The following is a 21467-nucleotide window of genomic DNA, read 5'->3' on the forward strand; positions in this document are numbered from 1 at the left end:
CCCAAATTTGAAGGGTTGATCCAAGACCTGAAGAAATTAATTTCTGGCCCTCAAATGTCCTACAATTTTGGTGAGGGAATAATTCATTTTGATTCTCATTTAAATGTGAACTTACCAAATTCACCCTTTCTGAAATAATACATGAACCACAACATTGCCATCTTTAAAAATCCTCCCTTCTATGAATTTTGCAATGCACTTCTGACGTCACATAATGTATGCAAGAAGGCGTATATTAGTGAAAATATGCATTATGTTAGGAGTAATTTATTTGCAAATATGTGTATGTTGGAGATAATTGCATAGAAAAATGTTTGTATTTTGAGTAATTCTCAATAATTTTAAGAAGAGCCTGCTGCGTCAGGCCTTTGGCATCTAGTCCAGCATCCTGTTTTCACGATGGCCAACCAGATGGCTGTAGGAATCCACCAAGCAAGATTCAAGCACAACAGCATTCACCTCACCTATGGTTTCCAGCAAGTGGTATTCAGAAGCATTGCTGCCTCCAACTGTGAAAGGCAGAGCATGAATTTGTCTAATTCTCTTCTAAAGCCATCCATGTTGGTGAGTATCATCACATCCTGTGGAAGCAGGCAACTACGCACTGCATAAAGAAGTGATTTCTTTTATTTCTCCTCAATCTTTAAACAATCAGTTTCATAGCATGTCCACAAGTTCTATTGTCAATAAGACCTCTTAAAATTAAATTGTAAACTGATGTGGAATTTTGGAAAACTGAAGCTATGACTGGGAAATTGAGAAACTGTGACTGAATGATGTTTATTCCCAGTTATGGTGCTGCAGTAGATAAAACCCACTACTGTGATGGTGGTGGAAATAATTTCCTATCTGATAATCAACTCCCTCTTTCCATGAGCACAAACAGGGCAATAACTTCCTTCCTCGGATTATCTGCATGGATTATCTGAAGGTACGGGCTGTGTGTATGCTATATGTATGTTTGAACAATAGTGTAGGGTTTTTTTGGGGGGGATATGAATAGTGGCAAGTAAAATAAATAAAAAGGCAAAGCAAATATCTTAAACATGCAGAATGATCAGTAGCTTCTGCCTGGTTTGAGCAACCTGGCTTGCATAAAAAATAACAGATCTCACATAGATGGAATCCTGATCTAAATTGGATGATGTGAGTTTTGAACAGATTTCTTCATGGAATTCATTGCAGATCGCCCAAGAGAATATGCCAGAAATCAAAGGGGAATCATTGATTTCCCTTGTGCTTTCTATTTTTTCTTCTCCGTGTTCATATCCCAATGAGATTTTTCTGATTTATAGATTGAACTGAGAGGTTAATTTATGTTATAGATTATATTCAGTAATGGATGGCACCTCTGAAGAAGACAGCTATCTACATATTTATTATAACAGAAGATTCCAAAACTTCAAGAAAACCTTTCAAATAGATGGATTTTTTGGAGGATTGTCCCTAGTTGGAGGATTGTCCCCTTTCATAAATTTGAGAGTTGTTATGTGCTAAAGAAGCTGTTCTGGCAATAAAGTCCATTATCCAGATTTTTTTTGTAATAGGAAAAACAACAAGCAATCAAGTTTTGAGGGCATTCTGGCTTTAAGGTAATGACACCTGAAAACTCTTTATCACCTGATTCAGAACCAGACACATATATTTTCTCATATGTGAAGGTAAAGGACCCCTGACAGTCGTGAATGACTCTGGGGTTGCAGCGCTCATCTCGCTTTACTGGCCGAGGGAGCAGACGTTTGTCCGCAGACAGTTTTTCCGGATCACGTGGCCAGCATGACTAAGACACTTCTGGCAAACCAGAGCAGCGTATAGAAATGCTGTTTACCTTCCCGCCAGAACGGAACGGTACCTATTTATCTACTTGTACTTTGACATGCTTTCAAACTGCTAGGTTGGCAGGAGCTGAGACCGAGCTCCAGCAAAGCGCTCTGATGGATTGTCTTCACTGAGACATAAAGGAAATAAGCCAAGATGCCACTGAAATTTGGAACTCACTTTCTGCTTTATTTTTGCCCCATATTGGGTGGACGATTCTTGCATTGCAGGGAGTTGGACTAGATGACCCCCATGGTCACAACTAGAGTCAATTCTATGATTCTATGATTTCTTATGAGTCTGCAACTTATAATTTCCATGCAGAAAGTTAGCTAGTGTGGCCAAGGGTCCTAGTTTACATAGGTCCATCATTTATCTATTTGAAGGACACTCTGGTTCAAGGCTTAAGAATAAATGACTGTAAGAAGGGAGGACAGGAACTTTGAAGTAGCCCATGAGCACTTAGCTTCCAGAAAGTGGACCGTACAGAGATACTGGCCACCTATTGATTCTTTCTCCATTCCTTTCAAAATTACATAGAAATTAGATTATGCAGTTTTAATGGAAATTTAGCCCCCCTTCTGTTCTCTTCTTTAGTGCTGATTCACTGGCTACCTAAATAGACACCAGCAAAAGAATGCAAAAGCAGCAATGCTACCCTGATTTGGATGCACCTATGCAAAATGCCCTCTGTGCAGCCCATTCTTAAAGTGGACTTTCTTTCCCCCGCTGACCTGCATCATTTCTCATCATTGACTATGCTGGTGGGAGGAGGGGGGAGCTGATAAGAATTAGAGTCCAACAACATCTGAAGAACAGACAGTGGCTGCTTCGGATTTAGAATATTATAAATATCATAGCAGGTTTGCCCCCCCGGGCCAACATGTACACATTGCACTATCTGGATTATTGTTTTCACTACAGTAATATATCTAAAATGTGATTGGCTGAATTACCTATCCTAAGCATGATTCCAAAGTGTAATACAGTGGTACCTCAGGTTACATACGCTTCAGGTTACAGACTCTGCTAACCCAGAAATAGTACCTCGGGTTAAGAACTTTGCTTCAGGATGAGAACAGAAATTCTGCTCCAGCGGCGCGGCAGCAGCGGGAGGCCCCATTAGGTAAAGTGGTGCTTCAGGTTAAGTACAGTTTCAGGTTAAGAATGGACCTCCGGAACGAATTACGTTCTTAACCCGAGGTACCACTGTATAATTCAATAGGGCTTACACCCTAACAAGTGTGTACAGCAATGCAACCATAATTAAAGATACACTCAAACATACTTTCATATCTTTGAGCATATGCTGAATTAAAACAACAAATGAATCAAATAGTTCAGCCTAAATATTTCTTAATTTTTATTGCAATTATTTAGATGAACTTAGATGTCAACTCAGAAGAGGAAAATCAAACAGCTCCTGTGGCATTCATCCTCTTGGACTTTAATAGTGAGGACTTAAAGACATTGTTTTCCATACTTTTTCTTCCTATATACCTTGTGACCATGGCTGGAAACATTCTCATTATTATTCTAGTAGTCCTCAATCAGCATCTTCACACACCCATGTATTTCTTCCTGGGAAACCTGTCATGCCTGGAGACTTGCTACAGCTCAACCATCATGCCAAGGATGCTGGTCAGTTTTCTGACTGGGGACAGAACCATTTCTATTAATGGATGCTTTGCCCAGCTGTATTTCTTTGGTTATCTTGCAACTACAGAATGCTATTTTCTAGCAGTGATGTCTTACAATCGCTATTTAGCAATTTGCAAACCACTGCATTATGCATTGCTGATGAATAGCAGAATCTGCATCATGCTAATCACTGCATCATGGATCAGTGGATCACTGAGTATCAGTCTTATAATATTTTTGGTATCTCAACTAAGATTCTGTGGACCAAATGAAATCAATCATTTCTTCTGTGATTTGATCCCAATTGTAAGACTCTCCTGTGATGATACATATTTTGTTGAAATTGCATCCTTTATTGTCTCCTGTATAGGCATCCTGCCTTCCTTTCTAATAACACTTACATCTTATGCTTTCATCATCAACAGCATTTTAAGAATTCCATCCACCACTGGTAAACAAAAGGCATTCTCTACATGCTCCTCTCACCTGACTGTGGTTACTTGCTTCTATGGCTCCCTGATGATAGTCTATGTCTTACCAAACATGAATTCATTGAGCGACTTGAAGAAAGTATTCTCTCTGTTCTACACGTTGCTCACTCCCCTAGTCAACCCCCTTGTATACAGTTTGAGGAACAAAGAAGTGAAGGAAGCCATAAAGAAAACACTCTTTAAAATGTTCAATAGAATTTATTAAAATTCAGAAGAAAAACCAGGATAACTCTTTTACCTCTAAAGTGTGGTAAACAAGGTGGAAACCTCTTTGTTTCCATGATGTTGATGTTTTAAGCTATTAAATAAAGAAAGAAATCTTAATGCATTTTGTCAATGTTTGTTTCGGAGGCAAGGTCCAGAAATCAGTCTGTTTTGCAATCATATATGTAGACTTCCTGTTTGTGTTTAAGTTGACAGAAATTCAAATTCTAACACAACTATCAGAAAACCTTTCAGCTACATTATATATTTTTGTTTAGAAGCTTTCTATTCAAATCAGCATTCCACTGCCCACATTCATGGGATTGGTGAGCCTTTCAATTTTAGTTTATTTACTTTTCTCATCACCTCCCCCCCCCCCCACTCTTATGTTCAGGTCTCTACCTCTCCGCATTCGTCTGCATTTTTTAAAAAAACATGACAACATTTTATCTGCATTTTATTAATTTCTCCTAGTACTCCCATTTTGTATGTGATCTGTCCTCTCCCCAGGAATGTTGCTACATCATACACATCTTAAGAAGTCATTCCATCATCTCCTTATAATAATTCTTATAAGGAAATGAAATGGGATTGCTTGCAGAACAGTAATTGGATAGGAAAGGCAACTTTAGAATTGTTTCTGTCCCCATCCTTGACAAAAACTGGAGCTAGTTTGTCTTGTTACCAGCACATGGTTATCACTATTCTGATTAGAACATCTAGATCAGACTTTCATAACCTTTGGACCCCAGATGCTGATGGACTATAACTCACATCATCCTTTGCTAGCAGGACCAGAGATCAGGGATGACTAGAGTTGTAGTCCAACAACATCTGGGGACCCAAGACTGAGAAAAGCTGATATTGACAGAGTGGCACTCTCCATGCTGCCAGACATTTGAAACATACAAAAGGACAAAACAAATGAACGTATATCAGCTAAAATCCTGAATCGTAGTCCAGATGGTGCAATGATTTCTCCAGGGCTCTTGGTCTGGGGAAATCTACAAAGGATTTCTCAGAATGAGGAAAACTCATTAATCATTGTGGAGCCCTTGGTTTCCCATATGATTTTGATGGGGTTTTTTGTTCTTTCTTTTTTTACTCTTGCATACTCCTTTCCCAGTGAGACTTTTCAGATGCAGTGATAGATTTAGATGGTTATATAAGGCATAGATTGGTTATATGCAGCAATTGCTGCACAGTTCAAGCAGAGACAATAATCTTTTCATTATTACAGAGGATTGCCAAACTTTCATGGAATACATGATACAATATATATTCAAAAGATAGAGTGTGCTGAAGACCAGCAGAAAGTGCATTTATTTTCATTCTTTTACAAGTACTTTGCATTCTAAGATGAAGCAAAACCAACTCTTCAGCCATCTAGTGTGTTGTGGCTTTAAGGTAAGAACTCCTCGAAAGGAGCACTTTAGCATGAATTCAGTGATCTGGTCCAGAATATGAATGAAGTTGTTGGACATAGTTTCATGCCCATTTAATTTTCTATGTATTTAGCTTCTAGTTTGAGTTAAAAGATGTAAAAATGAAGATTTAAAATAGCATAAGTCAATCTATTCTCTCTTGGACTAGGAGTCAAATGACCAAAAATCAAATGGCTGCTAAGTTTGAAGAGAGACACATCAATGGAATTGCATTCGTGTCTTTTGAGCATGTCAGCTAGGAGTTTTGTGTTCTATATCTGATTCCATATACTTAGTGGCCCCTTAAGAAATTGATCTGCCAACTTGGACTCTTTATTTCCCTCACTTCCTTATGGGAAAATCAAATACTCTGAGGCACACTAATACATTGAACTAGCATTGCCTGCTCCTTGGGAGAAAGGTGATGGCAAACCTAGACAGCATCTTAAAAAGCAGAGACATCACCTTGCCAACAAAGGTCCGTATAGTTAAAGCCATGGTTTTCCCAATAGTGATGTATGGAAGTGAGAGCTGGACTATAAAGAAGGCTGATCACCGAAGAATTGATGCTTTTGAATTATGGTGCTGGAGGAGCCTCTTGAGAGTCCCATGGACTGCAAGAAGATCAAACGCATCCATTCTTAAGGAAATTAGCCCTGAGTGCTCACTGGAAGGACAGATCGTGAAGATGAGGCTCCAATACTTTGGCCACCTCATGAGAAGAGAAGACTTCCTGGAAAAGACCCTGATGTTGGGAAAGATTGAGGGCACAAGGAGAAGGGGACGACAGAGGATGAGATGGTTGGACAGTGTTCTCGAAGCTACGAGCATGAGTCTGACCAATCTGCGGGAGGCAGTGGAAGACAGGAGTGCCTGGCGTGCTCTGGTCCATAGGGTCACGAAGAGTCAGACACGACTAAACAACTAAACAACAACAGCATTGCCTACTGCATTATGTTCAAACTAGGAGGGGGAAATCACACCTTGAGGTAGTGGGATGGAGCAGTTGATCAGAAGGTGTGCTGATAAAGCAACCACTGTGTAAGTGATTTTTATTGTTGCTCAGAAGTTGTGAACTTCTCTCCCTACAGATGCTGCTTGGCTACAAGTCCATGTGGAAGGTGACAGTTTCCCCACCCTTGTCTTACATCTGGACAGCCATAGGTTCTCCATTATTGATCACATGTTTCCGGTTGTGGCACTGATGGCCTCCACAGTTGCCTCTCAGTGTCTTAAGGTAAAATGTAACTCAGCTATATGTTGTAATAGGCTTTTCAAGTCTGAAACATTATGGAATTGATACAAGACTCTGTTGAATCCTGTGCTTCTTCCATCCTTTCTTTGATTTTATTTTTGCTGTCCTCTCAGTAAATGGGGTATTTTTTGTTGTTGTTGCTTGTTTATCTGATTTTTAATTTATATATTTTATATTGCTTTTCACAAAATGTTTCACAGTAATGTACAACAATGTTAAATAATTAAATGCTTAGGCAAACAGGAATGTCTTTGACTACTAGTAAAACACATCACTGACAGTGCCACCACAAGGAACAACCTTTTTTGATTTACACCTGATTAATCAATTGTTCTCCATGTGTCATAGAATATGCATTCTTTTTGCTTGGCTCATTGGCTCCAGCCATTGTAGGGATCTGATTTTGTGGAGAATTAAGCCCTCTTTATCTGCCACCATCTTCTTGGGTGGCAGTCAGTCTCTTCTCTCTCTTCCATATCCAATAGACTTATATATGTATTTACAAGGCCCAAGCCTCATAAACTCCCCCTGGCCTGAGATTTAGATAGGGACCCTCTTTATTGACCTTTTGGCATGTGACAACATACTTTCTTATATCAGCAGGCTTTTTGATGATTTTGAAATGATTCTTCTATTTTATGTAGTTTACTTTTTGGAATAGTATGTACTACTTAGCAATATTAATGATAAAGTGGATGAGGGTGGCGCTGTGGTATAAACCACTGAGCCTCTTGGGCTTGCCGATCAGAAAGCTGGCAGTTCAAATCCACACAACGGGGTGAGCGCCTGTTGCTCTGTCCCAGCTCCTGCCTACCTAGCAGTTTGAAAGCATGGCAGTGCAAATGGATAAATAGGTACCGCTGTGGTGGGAAGGGAAACAGCATTTCCGTCATTCTGGCTTCCATCACAGTGTTCCATTGCACCAGAAGCAGTTTAGTCATGCTGGCCACATGACCTGGAAAGCTGTCTGTGGACAAACTCCAGCTCCCTCGGCCTTAAAGCGAGATGAGCACTGCAACCCCAGTTGCCTTTGGCTGGACTTAATTATCCTTTACCTTTACCTAAAGTGGTATGAAAATATTTTTCATATTTTTCGCTCTATAAGACGCACCCAACCATAAGACACACCTCATTTTTAGAGGAGGAAAACAAGAAAAAAAATATTCTGAATCAAATGTTGTACTAAACTATTTAATAAACAACCGAAGGGTTTCATCAGGATACCCTGAACCTTGAAGATACTTATATGACCACCCCACCCCACACACATCCAAGGAAGCGGCTAGGTAGGAGATCAGGACAGACAAAAGGAAGAACTTTGCACAATGTATGGTTAAAAGACAGAACTTGCTACAAGACTGAGTGACAGCTACTTACTTGGGTAACTTCAAAAGGGGATTAGACAAGGGGCGCTGCACAGCTCTCCCTCTCTGCACAGCGCCTCTCCAGCAAAGCGAAGTCAGAACAGCAAGAGGGATCACTGCTTTTGCTGTGCGGCGATCCCTCTTGCTGTTCTGGCTTCAGTGAAAGCTGCACAGCCTACATTTGCTCCATAAGATGCACACACATTTCCCCTTACTTTTTAGGAGGCAAAAAGTGTGTCTTATAGAGCGAAAAATACGGTACCTTAAACAAAGTGTTCATGTTTCTAAAAAAATATATTAGTAGAGATGTGTGGTGAAATAAATCATTGCAAACATTTTGGGGGGTAAGATGGGCTCAACGTAAGGAAATGTGCTTGATTTTTTTTGTTCAACAGAATCTTCCAAATCACTACTAGGGAATAAGTGTGTGAGCTCCTGAGAGACTAAACTGAATGAGCTTTATTGTAACTAAAGCAAAACAAATAGACCAATGAAAACCAGGAATTTGGAATCTGTGGCCATCATGAATAAATGTTGAATCCCAGATGGACAGCCGCAGGCTCCCCACATCTGTTGCACCCATTTCTTTCACATACACACATTATTTGATTGTCATACTGAGTTTTGCAACATATTCTTGCAAAAGATTTCTTGTTTAATTTTTCCTAGTTAATAATGGATATACTCACAAAACAAAAATAGAGCCTTTGAAATAAAGGGGGAAAGTTGGTCATGAGACACAGAATGTTGTGGTGGTTAGTGTAAGAGTGCAGCTGTACTCCTTGGAGTTAAAGCGATATATTTAAATCAGTCTGCTCTAAGTCATAAACTAAGCTTCTGAGGATCCTCAAACAAATATTCATGCCTAATTGCTATCTATTATCCCTTAGATGCACTTGACTGTCAATGAGAAAGAAGAAAATCAGACAGCTCCTGTAGCATTTATTCTCTTAGATTTTAACAATGATGACCTACAGATGTTATTTTCCATATTGTTCCTAACTATCTACATTGTCACCATGGCTGGGAACATCCTCATTATTATTTTAGTGGTTACTGATCAACACCTTCACACACCCATGTATTTCTTCCTGGGAAACCTGTCCTGCCTGGAAACCTGCTACAGCTCAACCATCATGCCAAGGATGCTGGTCAGTTTTCTGACTGGAGACAGAACTATTTCTATTAAAGGGTGCTTTACACAGCTGTATTTCTTTGGGTCTCTTGCAGCTGCAGAATGTTACTTACTAGCAGTGATGTCATATGATCGCTATTTAGCAATATGCAAACCACTGCATTACACAATACTTATGAATGACAGAATCTGCATTCTGCTGATTGTTGGACCATGGATCATTGCGTGTCTGGCAATTAGTCCAATAATATTCTTCATGTCTCAACTGAATTTCTGTGGACCCAACAAAATCAACCATTTCTTCTGTGATTTCACCCCCATGGTAAGACTTTCCTGTAATGAGACTGATTTGATTGAAACTACAACCTTCATACTATCCTCCATAGGTACTCTGGCACCCTTTGTCATAACTGTGTCATCTTATGTTTACATTATCAAAAACATTTTAAGAATCCCATCCACCACTGGTAAACAAAAGGCATTCTCTACATGCTCCTCTCACTTGACTGTGGTTGCTTGCTTCTATGGCTCCCTGATGATAGTCTATGTCTTACCAAACATGAGTTCACTGAGTGACTTGAAGAAATTCTTTTCTCTGTTCTACACTTTGCTCACCCCACTAGTCAATCCCCTTGTGTACAGCTTGAGGAACAAAGAGGTAAAGGAAGCAATTAAAAAAACATGCAAGATGCTTCAGAGGCATTATTATTAAGGAAAAATTTTCTGCCTTCAGAATGTGAACGCTTTATGCTGACTATTAAAGGAAGTGATATTAATGCATGTTGTTAAATCATAATTTTAGAGGCAGGATTCTGGAAAATTGTCTTCTTTGTAGCTCTTGTTGACACTCAAGTTGGAAAGACATTAAACACTGACACAACTATCAGGAGGCATTCTTCCAACCACAATATATGCCTTAGACCATTTGGTCAACCCCTTATATGCAGTTTGAAGAACAATGGCATAAAGCACACGCCAAGAAAAAAGTGTTCAAGGTGTTTCATAGAATTCATTGAAATATAGGGAGAAATGGGGGAAACTGCATAATAAGAAATCAAGTAGATACCATTCTATATCCTCAGTATGAATGTTTCTGGTGTCTGGTGTCTAATAAAGAAACTTTTTATAAATTTTGTATTGGTCTACACTTTGGACACAGGACTCTGGAAAGTAGTCTCTTTTTAACTGTTATTTAGTTAAGCTTCCTGTTGGCATTCAAACAAAGGGGCAAAAGATTCCTGCACTGCAGGGGGCTGGATTAGATGAGCATCCAACATTAGGTGCCCTTCCAACTTTATATTTCTGTGTTTCTATTGTTCTAAGTACCAGCCACATTGGCTATTCATTTTTTAAAACTAAAAGGGGGGGGGGGCTTTTTTCATAAATGCCAGATGTTTCTTCATGGACATCTCTCAAATCCAGCAGGCAAGGGGCTTTATTAGAGTTCAGGGAGACCTTCCAGGAACTGGAGGAGGGTATGAAGCAAGACAAGTGAAGGGTATGACCTGGACGGAAAGTGTGCCTGGAGCTTAGAGAGTAAACATGGCCTGAGGTTCCTCACCCTGCTTTAAAAGAATATATTCTAGCCTGCACTTTTCCCCCTAAAAAAATGTTTTGGGGTACTCTCATTTTGACTCAAGAAAAGCACCATTTTATAGTTCAAATCAAGGGAAATAAATACAGTAAATGGACAAAAGTACAGTGGTCCCTTTAGTTACATACTGCTCTGGATACATAACTTTCGGGTTACGAACGCGGCAAACCCGGAAGTGTATACTTAAGGGTTTCGCCATGCACGCATGCACAGAAGTGGCACCTCTGCCTATGGACTTTTCGGGTTGCAGACAGACCCCCGGAACAAATTTAATTCGTATCCAGAGGGTCCACTGTACAAAGATTCACAAAATGTTTAGGGGTATGCGTACCCCTGCGTACCCCTAGAAAAAAGCACTGATTATAGCACACAGTAAAAGTTCATATATCAGCCATCAAATGATGGTTTAACAAATATTTACAAATAAATTACCTCCCTGTGTATCCATTTCAATGTTAATTAATTTTGCAGAGGCCTGTTAGTCTTTTTTCAGGAAAAACATTGCAAAGAGTCTTTAGGCACTTAAAAGACAAAGTTAATGAAGTGAGGATTGACTCATCTCAAAGCTAGGTATGATGAAGAAGTTCATTAAAAGCAAGCAGAAGAATGAGCAAGGCTCCAGACATGACATGTTTCCCATGACATGCTAACATGCATTACACTATAATGTATTCACTGTCTTGATTGTAACAACCTGGGTTGAGTGGTGATCTCAGTGCTGGTAGATGGATTTGCAACTTGCAAAATAAAGGAAAAGTGGAAAAAATATACAAAATCATATAGAGCTCTGATTTACTGGCAGGGATTATTTTTCTAGTGAATTTCTTCATAGCTCTTGACCTCAGGGGGGGAAAACTACAGAGAATTTGCAATCATTAAGGTAACCCACTGATCAGGGGGGAGTCGGTGATGTCCCAAATGATTTTGAAATGTTTCTTCCATTTATCAGTGAGACTTTTCAGGTGCATTATATAACATTATATATAAGATATATTTGGCAATGGATGACATTAACCAAGAAGAGACATCCATATTTTCAATATAAACAGAGAATTGTCAAACATGCAAGGACATTTTCTAGATGGATGTTTTGAGGGATTGTCAGTAATAGGATGACATTCCCAGAACTTTATGGGATTCATCATCTAATGTGTTCTGATGTTAAGGTAAGGATCCATGGAAATAAAGCTTTTAGCACCAATTTGGAGCTCTGCTACACAATCCAAATAAAGTGCTTAGGATTTTGTAATGTCCATTTAGTTCAATGCATTAATGTGTCAGTTTAATGTAAAAGATCTGAAAATGAGTATGAAAATATAATAGGCCAATCCAGTCTCTTGTACACTGGAATCATGTAATGAGGGATCTATCACCCACAACTGCTAAGGCAGAGCTGAAAGAGTTGTCATTGTAGAGGGACATGTTACTTTTTGGCTTGTCAGCAGCCCACTTAGTGGACTTAAGATTTAGGACTTGCCATTTCACACCTGACCCCATTCACAGTGGCCCTAAAAGCAATCTAGCTGTTATTTGTTCTGCAAACCCTAAAATATGCCTGTTGGAGTCCCCTATGTCTCTTCATTGATATAATGCATTTTGTTCTGAACTCATGTATACGAAAGAAAAATCTAATTATGTTATCCAGATATCATCACTTAAATAACTTCTTTTTGGATTCTACATTTTAGATTGATATATCTATGGTAACATGACAGCTTTCAGTCTTTTAAGATTGTAATCCTATAAACACTATGTTTGAAAGCAAGCCACACTAAGTTCAGTAGGATGTACATCTTAGTAGACAGGATTTCTAGTCAAATACTTGTGACTATAAATTTTGTTCCTCCTCTTTGCCATGGAAGGATGAGCTGGCTAGTAACTTCCTGAATTCCTGAGAGAACTTCAGTATCTGTAAAACAGGCCTAGGAAAATGATCAAGCTACAGATTTTTACTGGAACAACAATTTTTTTGAAAAATAATAATACTGCAAACCAGATTTTGGACTCCAGCTCTCACTATACATTGTCATCATGGTCAATGGTCAAGAGTAATGGTACTTGTAGTCCAATAACATAAGTAGAGCCATAGTGGCCCATCACTGTTAGAAACTTTAGAAAAGAACTTACATGTAAAGCATTCTTAGTTTCATAACATAGTTAAAAAGAGTTATGGTGGGTTTGCTTAACTTTCATAGACATACACCAGAAACCATTGCTGGATTTTTTAAATCAATGGGGCTTAAGTTAGTCTTGAAATCCAGAATGGAGTAGTGATTAGAACATCATGCCTGGGGAAATCCAGTTTCAAATCCTTGCTTCCCCTTATCCTAACCTCACAAGGTGAGGATAGAAGCTGGTGGGAGAAGAATGTGTATTACCTTGCACTTCTTGGAGAGAAAACAATAGAAGGTTAATATAATAATAATAAGTCCATTGATTTCATCATGTTTGATCTGAATACAGCTAACAGGCTGTAACTTCTCAATCACATATTCAAACCTAAATATTCATTAATATTATCTGATATTACTTAGATGAAACTGAATGACAACACAGAAGAGGAAAACCAAACAGCTCCTGTGGCATTCATCCTCTTGGACTTTAATAGTGAGGACTTACAGACATTATTTTCCATACTGTTTCTGCCTATCTACCTTGTGACAATGGCTGGAAACATTCTCATTATTATTCTAGTAGTCCTCAATCAGCATCTTCACACACCCATGTATTTCTTCCTGGGAAACCTGTCATGCCTGGAGACTTGCTACAGCTCAACCATCATGCCAAGGATGCTGGTCAGTTTTCTGACTGGGGACAGAACCATTTCTATTAATGGATGCTTTGCCCAGCTGTATTTCTTTGGTTATCTCGCAACTACAGAATGTTACTTTCTAGCAGTGATGTCTTATGATCGTTACTTAGCCATTTGCAAACCGTTGCATTATGTAATGCTCATGAATGGGAGAATCTGTATCATGCTTATTGCTGGATCATGGATCAGTGGATCACTGTTTATCAGTCTCATAATATTTTTGGTATCTCAGCTGCAATTCTGTGGACCCAACAAAATCAATCATTTCTTCTGTGATTTGATCCCAATGATAAGACTTTCATGCAATGATACCAATCTGGTTGAAACTACAGCCTTCATAATATCCTTCATAGGTACACTGGCACCCTTTATCATAACTGTGACATCTTACATTTTCATCATCAAGAGCATTTTAAGAATCCCATCCACCACTGGTAAACAAAAAGCATTCTCTACATGCTCCTCTCACTTGACTGTGGTTGCTTGCTTCTATGGCTCCCTGATGATAGTCTATGTCTTACCAAATATCAGTTCACTGAGTGACTTGAAGAAACTCTTTTCTCTGTTCTACACTTTGCTCACCCCACTAGTCAATCCCCTTGTGTACAGCTTGAGGAACAAAGAGGTAAAGGAAGCAATTAAAAAATCATTCCAGGTGTTTCAGAGAACTTATTAAATTTTTTAGAGGAAAGGGGAAACCTTCTCACTACCACTGACTTTATGTGTGGACTTCACCATTGATATATATTAATTTCATCTGCATTAGATCTAGTGGATCTTTTTAAGCCACATTTCAGTGATGGGGAGGACCGACCCCAAACTGAATGAAACAATAGATGTGTTCTTTACCTTTGCACATAGGCTACATTTCAGCCATTGAAAATCAGAGGGTTGTAGACATTTCCACTTATTTATCCATCCTCCATCCAAGTAATTAAGAGGCATTATCATATTTTGAGATCACATTTTAACCAGGCAAACACACTTATAGAAGTGTAGTCTGGGAAGAATCCCAACAACAAAAAATGGATGTCTGGAGGGTTGCCATAGACCTCCAGGGCTGAAGTTTTTCAATCCTAGTCTACCAGTTCACTGTTGAGTCAGGGAACTGAGAGGCGGTCTCCATTGCCACTAATGATCTAAACCGGCTTCCTTTTGAAAATATTTTGAACACAGACACAGTTACCAGGAGACATTCTTATAACTGCACTATATACATTCTGATAAAGAGTCTCCCCCTTCAAATTTGTTTCATTCGTCTTGTGGCTTTAACAAAAATCCGCACATGGATTTTTAAATGTTTATTTCCAGCTTTTGCAAATGGAATTATTAAATAAGGTATGTTAACTGGAATGGAAAATTAACTTTCTAAAGGACTTTAGTCCTTTACTTGCCTGCTGTTTGGTTTGCTGAAAATGCACCTTACGATTTTATGCCATTAGAAAAAGGATTTTCTTTTTTTTTTTCTGAGATGGGAAAAATATGTTTGAGGCATAGTGGGCAGTGATACAATGTCATGAAGTGAAAAGGTTAAGAAGAGCCTCTTTTCCATTGTGGATCTTTAATGGATATGGTAGTTTTAAATCTTAGTTTGGAACTTTGCCTGATGCATTCATAAAAGGAAATAAAATTCCCCCAACTGAATCTATGAAACAAGATGGAAAGAATGGACCAAAAGAACAAAAATATCAAGTTGAATGAAATCCTCTCATCCCTGTTCAATGTATTTGGTAACTGCACATAAAGAAATATGACTTGTGCTGCAGTAGCTAAAATGTTAAATCACCATTTGGGATGTATGAATCTGTTCATTTCAATTTCTCTCCATTTCTCATTTTTCTAATCTTAATTATATTCACTTACCACATGTCCACATCAGTTTGCATTATAAAACAGCCCTCATGAAAATCCATCATGTCTGTATATATCTTTGCCTAAGAGACACATTTTTGGAAAAGAATGTGCCCTAATATAATGCATTTTTGTATGTTAATGTCACAAATGCATGAATTTTACTGTACGTGTGTATGTATTTTTGTCAACATTTCTTCATGTGGGAACTGCACTGCAAAATTCAGAACATTGCAAATTTCACTCCATATAAGTTTCTCATTTATGTGTCTATTTACATGGCTATAAGAATAATAGAATTGTAAAGTTGAAAGGAACCTCAAGCATCTAGTCCAACTCTCTGCAATGCAGGAATCTCAATACATTGACTTACTCATTGAAATAACTGGGGCTTCTTACTTTGTTTATTTTGAAAATATTTAAGTTATACAGAAGAAGGTATCATGAAACATGCAATGGTAAGTGAAGTGTGCAATGATTTTAAAAATAGAAGGTATGCATAATTCTGATTATAGAATAATAAAGCAAAATGATGGAGCTGTCCAAATATAATATGTTTACTAATGGGAACAGTTAGTTTTTAAATAAATAAATAAATAAATAAATAAATAAAGGTATACAAATATAATATAGCTTAACTAATGGAAATATATTCATATTAAACACCAATAAAACTGAGATAATTCTAAAACATTTCAGATACACTGATATGCTATCAGAAACCTGTGAAAACGATAGACCAAAATCTTTCTAGGAACAATTAGCAGCAGTACATGGATTTGATGGAGTTCTAAGAATCACTTCCGGGTGATTCTATACAGTCATCATTTCTACACCACCACCACCCCCCCGGAACAAACATCATAATCAGGTAACCTTCTCCCTGTCCACCTTCCATGATGAAGCATTCTTATTACTAAGCTCCTAAACTGACAGATACATTCAAGCCAGAATACTGTGGGAGTCTCTGCTGGATGTTCTAATTTCCATGTCACTCTTTCCTAGCAATCATATTTCTGCTCCAAAGTCTACTTGCTAACAAGATTAGGGAAAGGAGTTATAAAAGCAGGCTTGATGGATGATACTGAGGAGCAAGAACTGTGATAGGAAATCTCTTTGGATTTCACTGCCTATACTTACCTGACATCTCTCAATTATTACCTGTGCCTGCTGTGATTTAGTTAAGTTAAGTTACATTATATGCTCCATAATAGGCAAATAGCTCTGGGAAATTGCAGGTGGCTAACCTGTAGGTCTCCATATATTGCTGGACTACAAATCTCATCATCCATTACCATCAGCAGTAGTGCCTGGGGCTGATGGGAGCAGGAGTTCAACAATATCTGGAGGTCTACAGGCTTGCTTCTCCTTCTGTAAATAGATAAGTAAGAGTTCAAATGTGACCTTCTTCATTACATTTATCCATTTCTGCTACTTCCAGAATACAAGTTTTGCATCTACAAGCCTTTTCAAGGCTTCACGTACCTTCTTGTTTCTCAAGCTATAGATGAGGGGATTAATCATTGGAGTCACAATAGTATAGAAGATTGAGAAGATCTTGCTTGTGTCTACAGAGTGTTTAGCAGCAGGAACCACATACATTGTAATCAGCGTCCCATAGAAAGTTGTAACTACTATGAGGTGAGTGGAGCAGGTAGAAATGGCCTTTTTAGACCTGGTGCCAGAAGCCTGTTTGATAACAGCTGACAATATATAGGTGTAAGACACAACCGTAAGTAGGAATGGGATCAATGTTAGACTGGAAGAAAGAATGAAAGAAGTCTTTTCAAACAGGTATGTGTCAGAACAAGCAAGCTTCAGCAGTGGAGAAAAATCACAAAAGAAATGATCGATTTCATTGGGCCCACAGAAGGTCAAGCTTATCATCAGCAACACTGTAATTAAGGTTATCAGAAAGCCACTGATCCAAGAGCTAGCAGCCAGCCAAACACACATGTTGCTGTTCATAACAGTTGTGTAGTGGAGAGGGTTGCATATGGCGATATAACGGTCATAAGACATCACTGATAGGAGAAGGCATTCAGTGCCACCCAGTGATCCAAAGAAATAAAACTGAATCATGCAGTCCATAAAAGAAATGGTCTTCTCCTCAGAGATCAAACTGGTTAGCATCCTGGGAACAATGTTGGATGTATAGATGATCTCGAGGAAGGAAAGGTTACCCAGGAAGAAATACATGGGTGTGTGCAAGCTACGATCTGTTGATACAGTGATCAAAAGTAAGAAATTGGTAGCAAGTGTAACCATGTAGAAGATCAAAAACAAAGCAAACAGGAAGGGCTGCATTTCAGGGGTATCTGAGAATCCGAGTAGCAAAAATTCAGTGACTGAGGTCCCATTCCATGTGGTTAGGTATGCCATGTGAAGTTAATCTAGAAGAAACAGCAGGAACATAAATAATAGCTGCCACCAGGTCTGTTGTCAGTGTGGGAACACTGGAACAGAGTTAAGTACACCTAAATTAATTGAAACCAATAGGCATGTTTAGGTGGCTGGTGGATTGTGGCCAGTTCTTTATCTTCCCAAAAACCGCAGATGGAAATCAACGGATAGAATGAGGCTTTACTACCAATATGTTGCAGTTGAAGCCTCTGAAAATTTTCTCCTTAGAGTTGGAGTTACCCTCCAAAAAAGCATTTAATGTGGGAGAAATGAGGGGAGAAAAGACAGAAATCAGAGGTACCTGCCTCTATTTGCATACATGGAAATGCCTTCTGCTTGGGATTGGCCCAGCCAACATGAATAACAAGTCAGTTATTAGTATAATTATTAAAAATATTATATGTTTATTTATACCCCGCCTTTTCCACTGACCCGACTCAAGGCAGCTTAAAGATAAAATCAACAATTACTAAAAACATAATAAAAGCAATAATTAGAAAAAACAATTGAACATTAATGGAACTAAAACCATATACACATATAGATATCTAGGGAATCCTTACTCCTACGGTCCATCAGCCTGATCTTCAGGAATGAAACAAGTGTTGTCCTCTCCGTCTTAGGAAAGTCTATCTGCTTCCTTTTCCACATGTCTCATGCTTTTAGATACACACAAGCACAGCTACTTTACATGTTGACATCATATATACTAATAGTGAATTCATTTGGGTGTGGTTCCCCCTCCCAAGACTTTTGTATTTCTGCAAATTTTGGAGTGCCCCCAAGCCTGGTGGTATCTCTCTTGTGGTGGTGATATTTTGACTGCATAAGGATTGTTACCTGAGCGGGGGGGGGGGGGGATGCAGCAGCATGCTGAGGGGCAGATTTGTAGTAATAGAAAAAAGGTAAAAAATAAAGAAACCAGCAAAAAGGAAAACAGGAAGCACCCCAATGACAGAAAAAGATGTTCAATGATGGCAATGCTGACCCTCTGTTGTGTGGGATGAAAATGGGGCAGATTCAAATTCTACAAGAGAGCCTAGCTCATGGGCTGGCTGGAACACTGAGCAGCAGAACTCCATACTGAAGCAAACTAAATATCCATTTACACTAGGCTCAGCTTTCTCATGCTCTCAGGTCCTTCTAGTTTCTATACTCACAATTATGTTTTCCATTCAGCACTGCATGATATGCAGGAATGCCCTGTGTAGGTTTTGATCTCTTCTGGAAGACATGCCATCTCCTCACCCACCCAATTTGTAATATTTCCCCTTTTTTAAATAAAGGTATCACAGGTCACTATGTCCCTTAGTGAGTTCTACTACGATGTTTTGTTGTCACGCAGGAGAATTAGGCTGGGGAATCCTCCCTCCGCCGCCCCCCCCTTTCCCTTTGTAATAGAAACAGAAAACAACTATGCAATTATTTCATTGTAAGAGCCAGGAAGACAAGGACCTGGGGCATCCCATTAAATGTCAATTGTGTATCCTCTGGCAAAGGATTGGTCCCCACCGCTCACTTGTACACACACACTGCTTTGCATTGAAACCTGTGATTGTGATTCGAGGACCCGTTTCCCACTTGGGAATAATAAAGACACATGGACACAGCATATTAGGTTAATGGGCTAGAAAAGGCCACAACTTTATTGATTACAGCATGTGAGAGGTATTGGCTTAGGCATTGGACAACTGCAAATTTTAACTCCACCCACTCAGAGGGGGGTGAGTCTGATGAGGGTTAACCACCAGTAGGGGCAGCCTGTTGATGCAAATACAACTATAAGCTCTCCCCTGATGTCACCGGAGGTCGTGCCGTGGCCCCCAGCTGCACAGGGCATCAGACAGGATCCACGACCGCCGGATTCCTTTAACGGAATACCCAAAAGTGAAGGGGATGGCCACACCTTGCACTTCCATACACCAACAACCTATTCCAATGCCTAACCGCCAAATACCGAGAAAGTTGTGACGATTGCTACGAGGTAGGCGAAAAAAACCAAAAGGCCAGTGCCAATTTGCCAATTGGAAAAAGAAGAGATCGGCAGTGCAATGGCAGGGAGAGCTGGTGCGGCCGCATTTGACCGGCTAAACCATGCCCCCAAGCTGCCACCCGATTGGGTGTTCTTCTGGGAGGCGTGGCGTGCCAGCGATGGAGCAGGGCAGGGGCCAGAATGCTCCCTGCATAACGCGGGAAACTGTTCACGCTCACAATCCCTCCCCTCCTGGAGGAGGAGAGGCTTTATTCTCCTAGTTATTGTTGTCCCCTTTACATGCTCCTTTCTCTCACTCTCTCACACACTTGCCTCCACCATAATTTGTCTAAGCCTAATATCCTTCCTTGGAGTTTTACTCCAATTCAGGTAAGAAATGGGAAACACCTCATTCACAATATCATAATCTCCTTCAGTTGTGGGCAGACAGCTGGATGGGGAGGGGGTGAACAGAAAAGGTAAGCGTGGATTAGCCCTTAGACCAGCATTTCTCAACCTGTGGGTCCCCAGATGTTTTGGACTACAACTCCCATCATCCCTGAGCTCTGGCCTTGCTAGCTAGGGGTTATGGGAGTTGTAGTCCAACAACACTTGGGGACCCACAGGTTGAGAAAGGCTGCCTTAGACTAAAGGCCTGTTGTGACCTGAATTTCTTCCCTTTCTTTTTTAACTTCCAAGTCACACTAACTGATAACATGCCCTTCTTTACACTATGATTCTATCATGATCCAGGCGCTCTTGGAGGGGACAAATTTTCTAGATCCATTTCAATTAGGATGTGGCCTGGGTTTGACACAGAAACCTCCCTGGTTGACCTCTGTCGGGAGACAGGTGCAATGTATCCCTGTTAATCCTTCTTGTATCAGTGGCTTTCAGTACCATCAAACACTGTGTTCCTTTTGAGAGGCTATCCAAATTGGGGGTGGGTGACCATGCTTTCCAATGGTTCTGTTCCTACTTGGATGGTCATCTTCAGCAGGTGATTTAAAAAAAAAAAATTGCACCAAGGAGCCTTCAATGTTGGGTTCCTCATGGTTCATTGCCGTCGCCCATGTTGCTTAATATCTGCAGCATATGAAGCTGCTGGGTGGAGTCATCCAGAGTTTTGGAGTGTGTTGATGACACGCAGCTCTATTTTTCCTTTACATCTACAGGTGGGGCAGTGGATAGGCTGGACAGGTGTCTGGAAGAGAACCAATAAACTGAAAATCAATCCAGATAAGACAGAGACACTATTAGTGGGTGGTTCTCTAGACAAGATGGATGGGAGGTTGCCTCCTCTTGAGGTGGTTACACTTGCTCTTAAGTAACAGGTACATAGCTTGGGTTTGCTCCTGGATCCTTTACTATCACCTGAGGCTTTGGTGGTATGGAGGTCCTTCTATCAGCTTTAGCTCTATGGACAAGGATAGCCTAACATTTGTGCTTTATGCTCTGTAAACCTCTAGGTTGGATTACTATAATGCGTTATAAATGGGTCTG

General features: G+C 39.6%; 4 protein-coding genes across 4 annotated transcripts in view; 3 read left to right on the forward strand and 1 right to left on the reverse strand.

The window, feature by feature from the left end:
- Window positions 1-3198: 3198 nt before the first annotated feature.
- LOC308461503 (olfactory receptor 11L1-like) lies at window positions 3199-4155 on the forward strand (the record flags this gene model as incomplete). The annotated part of the gene is made up of 1 exon (XM_080978498.1): window positions 3199-4155. The coding sequence occupies one exon, from the start codon at window positions 3199-3201 to the stop codon at window positions 4153-4155; it is 957 nt and encodes a 318-aa protein (XP_080834624.1).
- A 4932-nt stretch (window positions 4156-9087) lies between these two features.
- On the forward strand, window positions 9088-10044 carry LOC308460780 (olfactory receptor 2AP1-like; the record flags this gene model as incomplete). Its single annotated transcript, XM_080977304.1, has 1 exon — window positions 9088-10044. The coding sequence occupies one exon, from the start codon at window positions 9088-9090 to the stop codon at window positions 10042-10044; it is 957 nt and encodes a 318-aa protein (XP_080833430.1).
- A 3443-nt stretch (window positions 10045-13487) lies between these two features.
- On the forward strand, window positions 13488-14414 carry LOC308461571 (olfactory receptor 11A1-like; the record flags this gene model as incomplete). The annotated part of the gene is made up of 1 exon (XM_080978583.1): window positions 13488-14414. Exon 1 carries the CDS (start codon window positions 13590-13592, stop codon window positions 14412-14414), a length of 825 nt encoding a protein of 274 aa, XP_080834709.1. The 5' UTR covers window positions 13488-13589.
- Window positions 14415-17020: 2606 nt separating this feature from the next.
- LOC308460781 (olfactory receptor 13H1-like) overlaps window positions 17021-21467 on the reverse strand; it is a gene marked incomplete at both ends in the record, with an annotated part of 41703 nt that continues 37256 nt past the window's right edge. The window contains one exon of the mRNA XM_080977305.1: window positions 17021-17808. Within this exon, the coding sequence (XP_080833431.1) occupies window positions 17021-17808 (788 nt within the window). The remainder of the gene's footprint in view (window positions 17809-21467) is intronic.

The sequence above is a fragment of the Podarcis pityusensis genome (genome assembly GCF_964106645.2).
Source record: "Podarcis pityusensis genome assembly, chromosome: 13".
Classification (NCBI taxonomy): Eukaryota; Metazoa; Chordata; class Lepidosauria; order Squamata; family Lacertidae; genus Podarcis; species Podarcis pityusensis.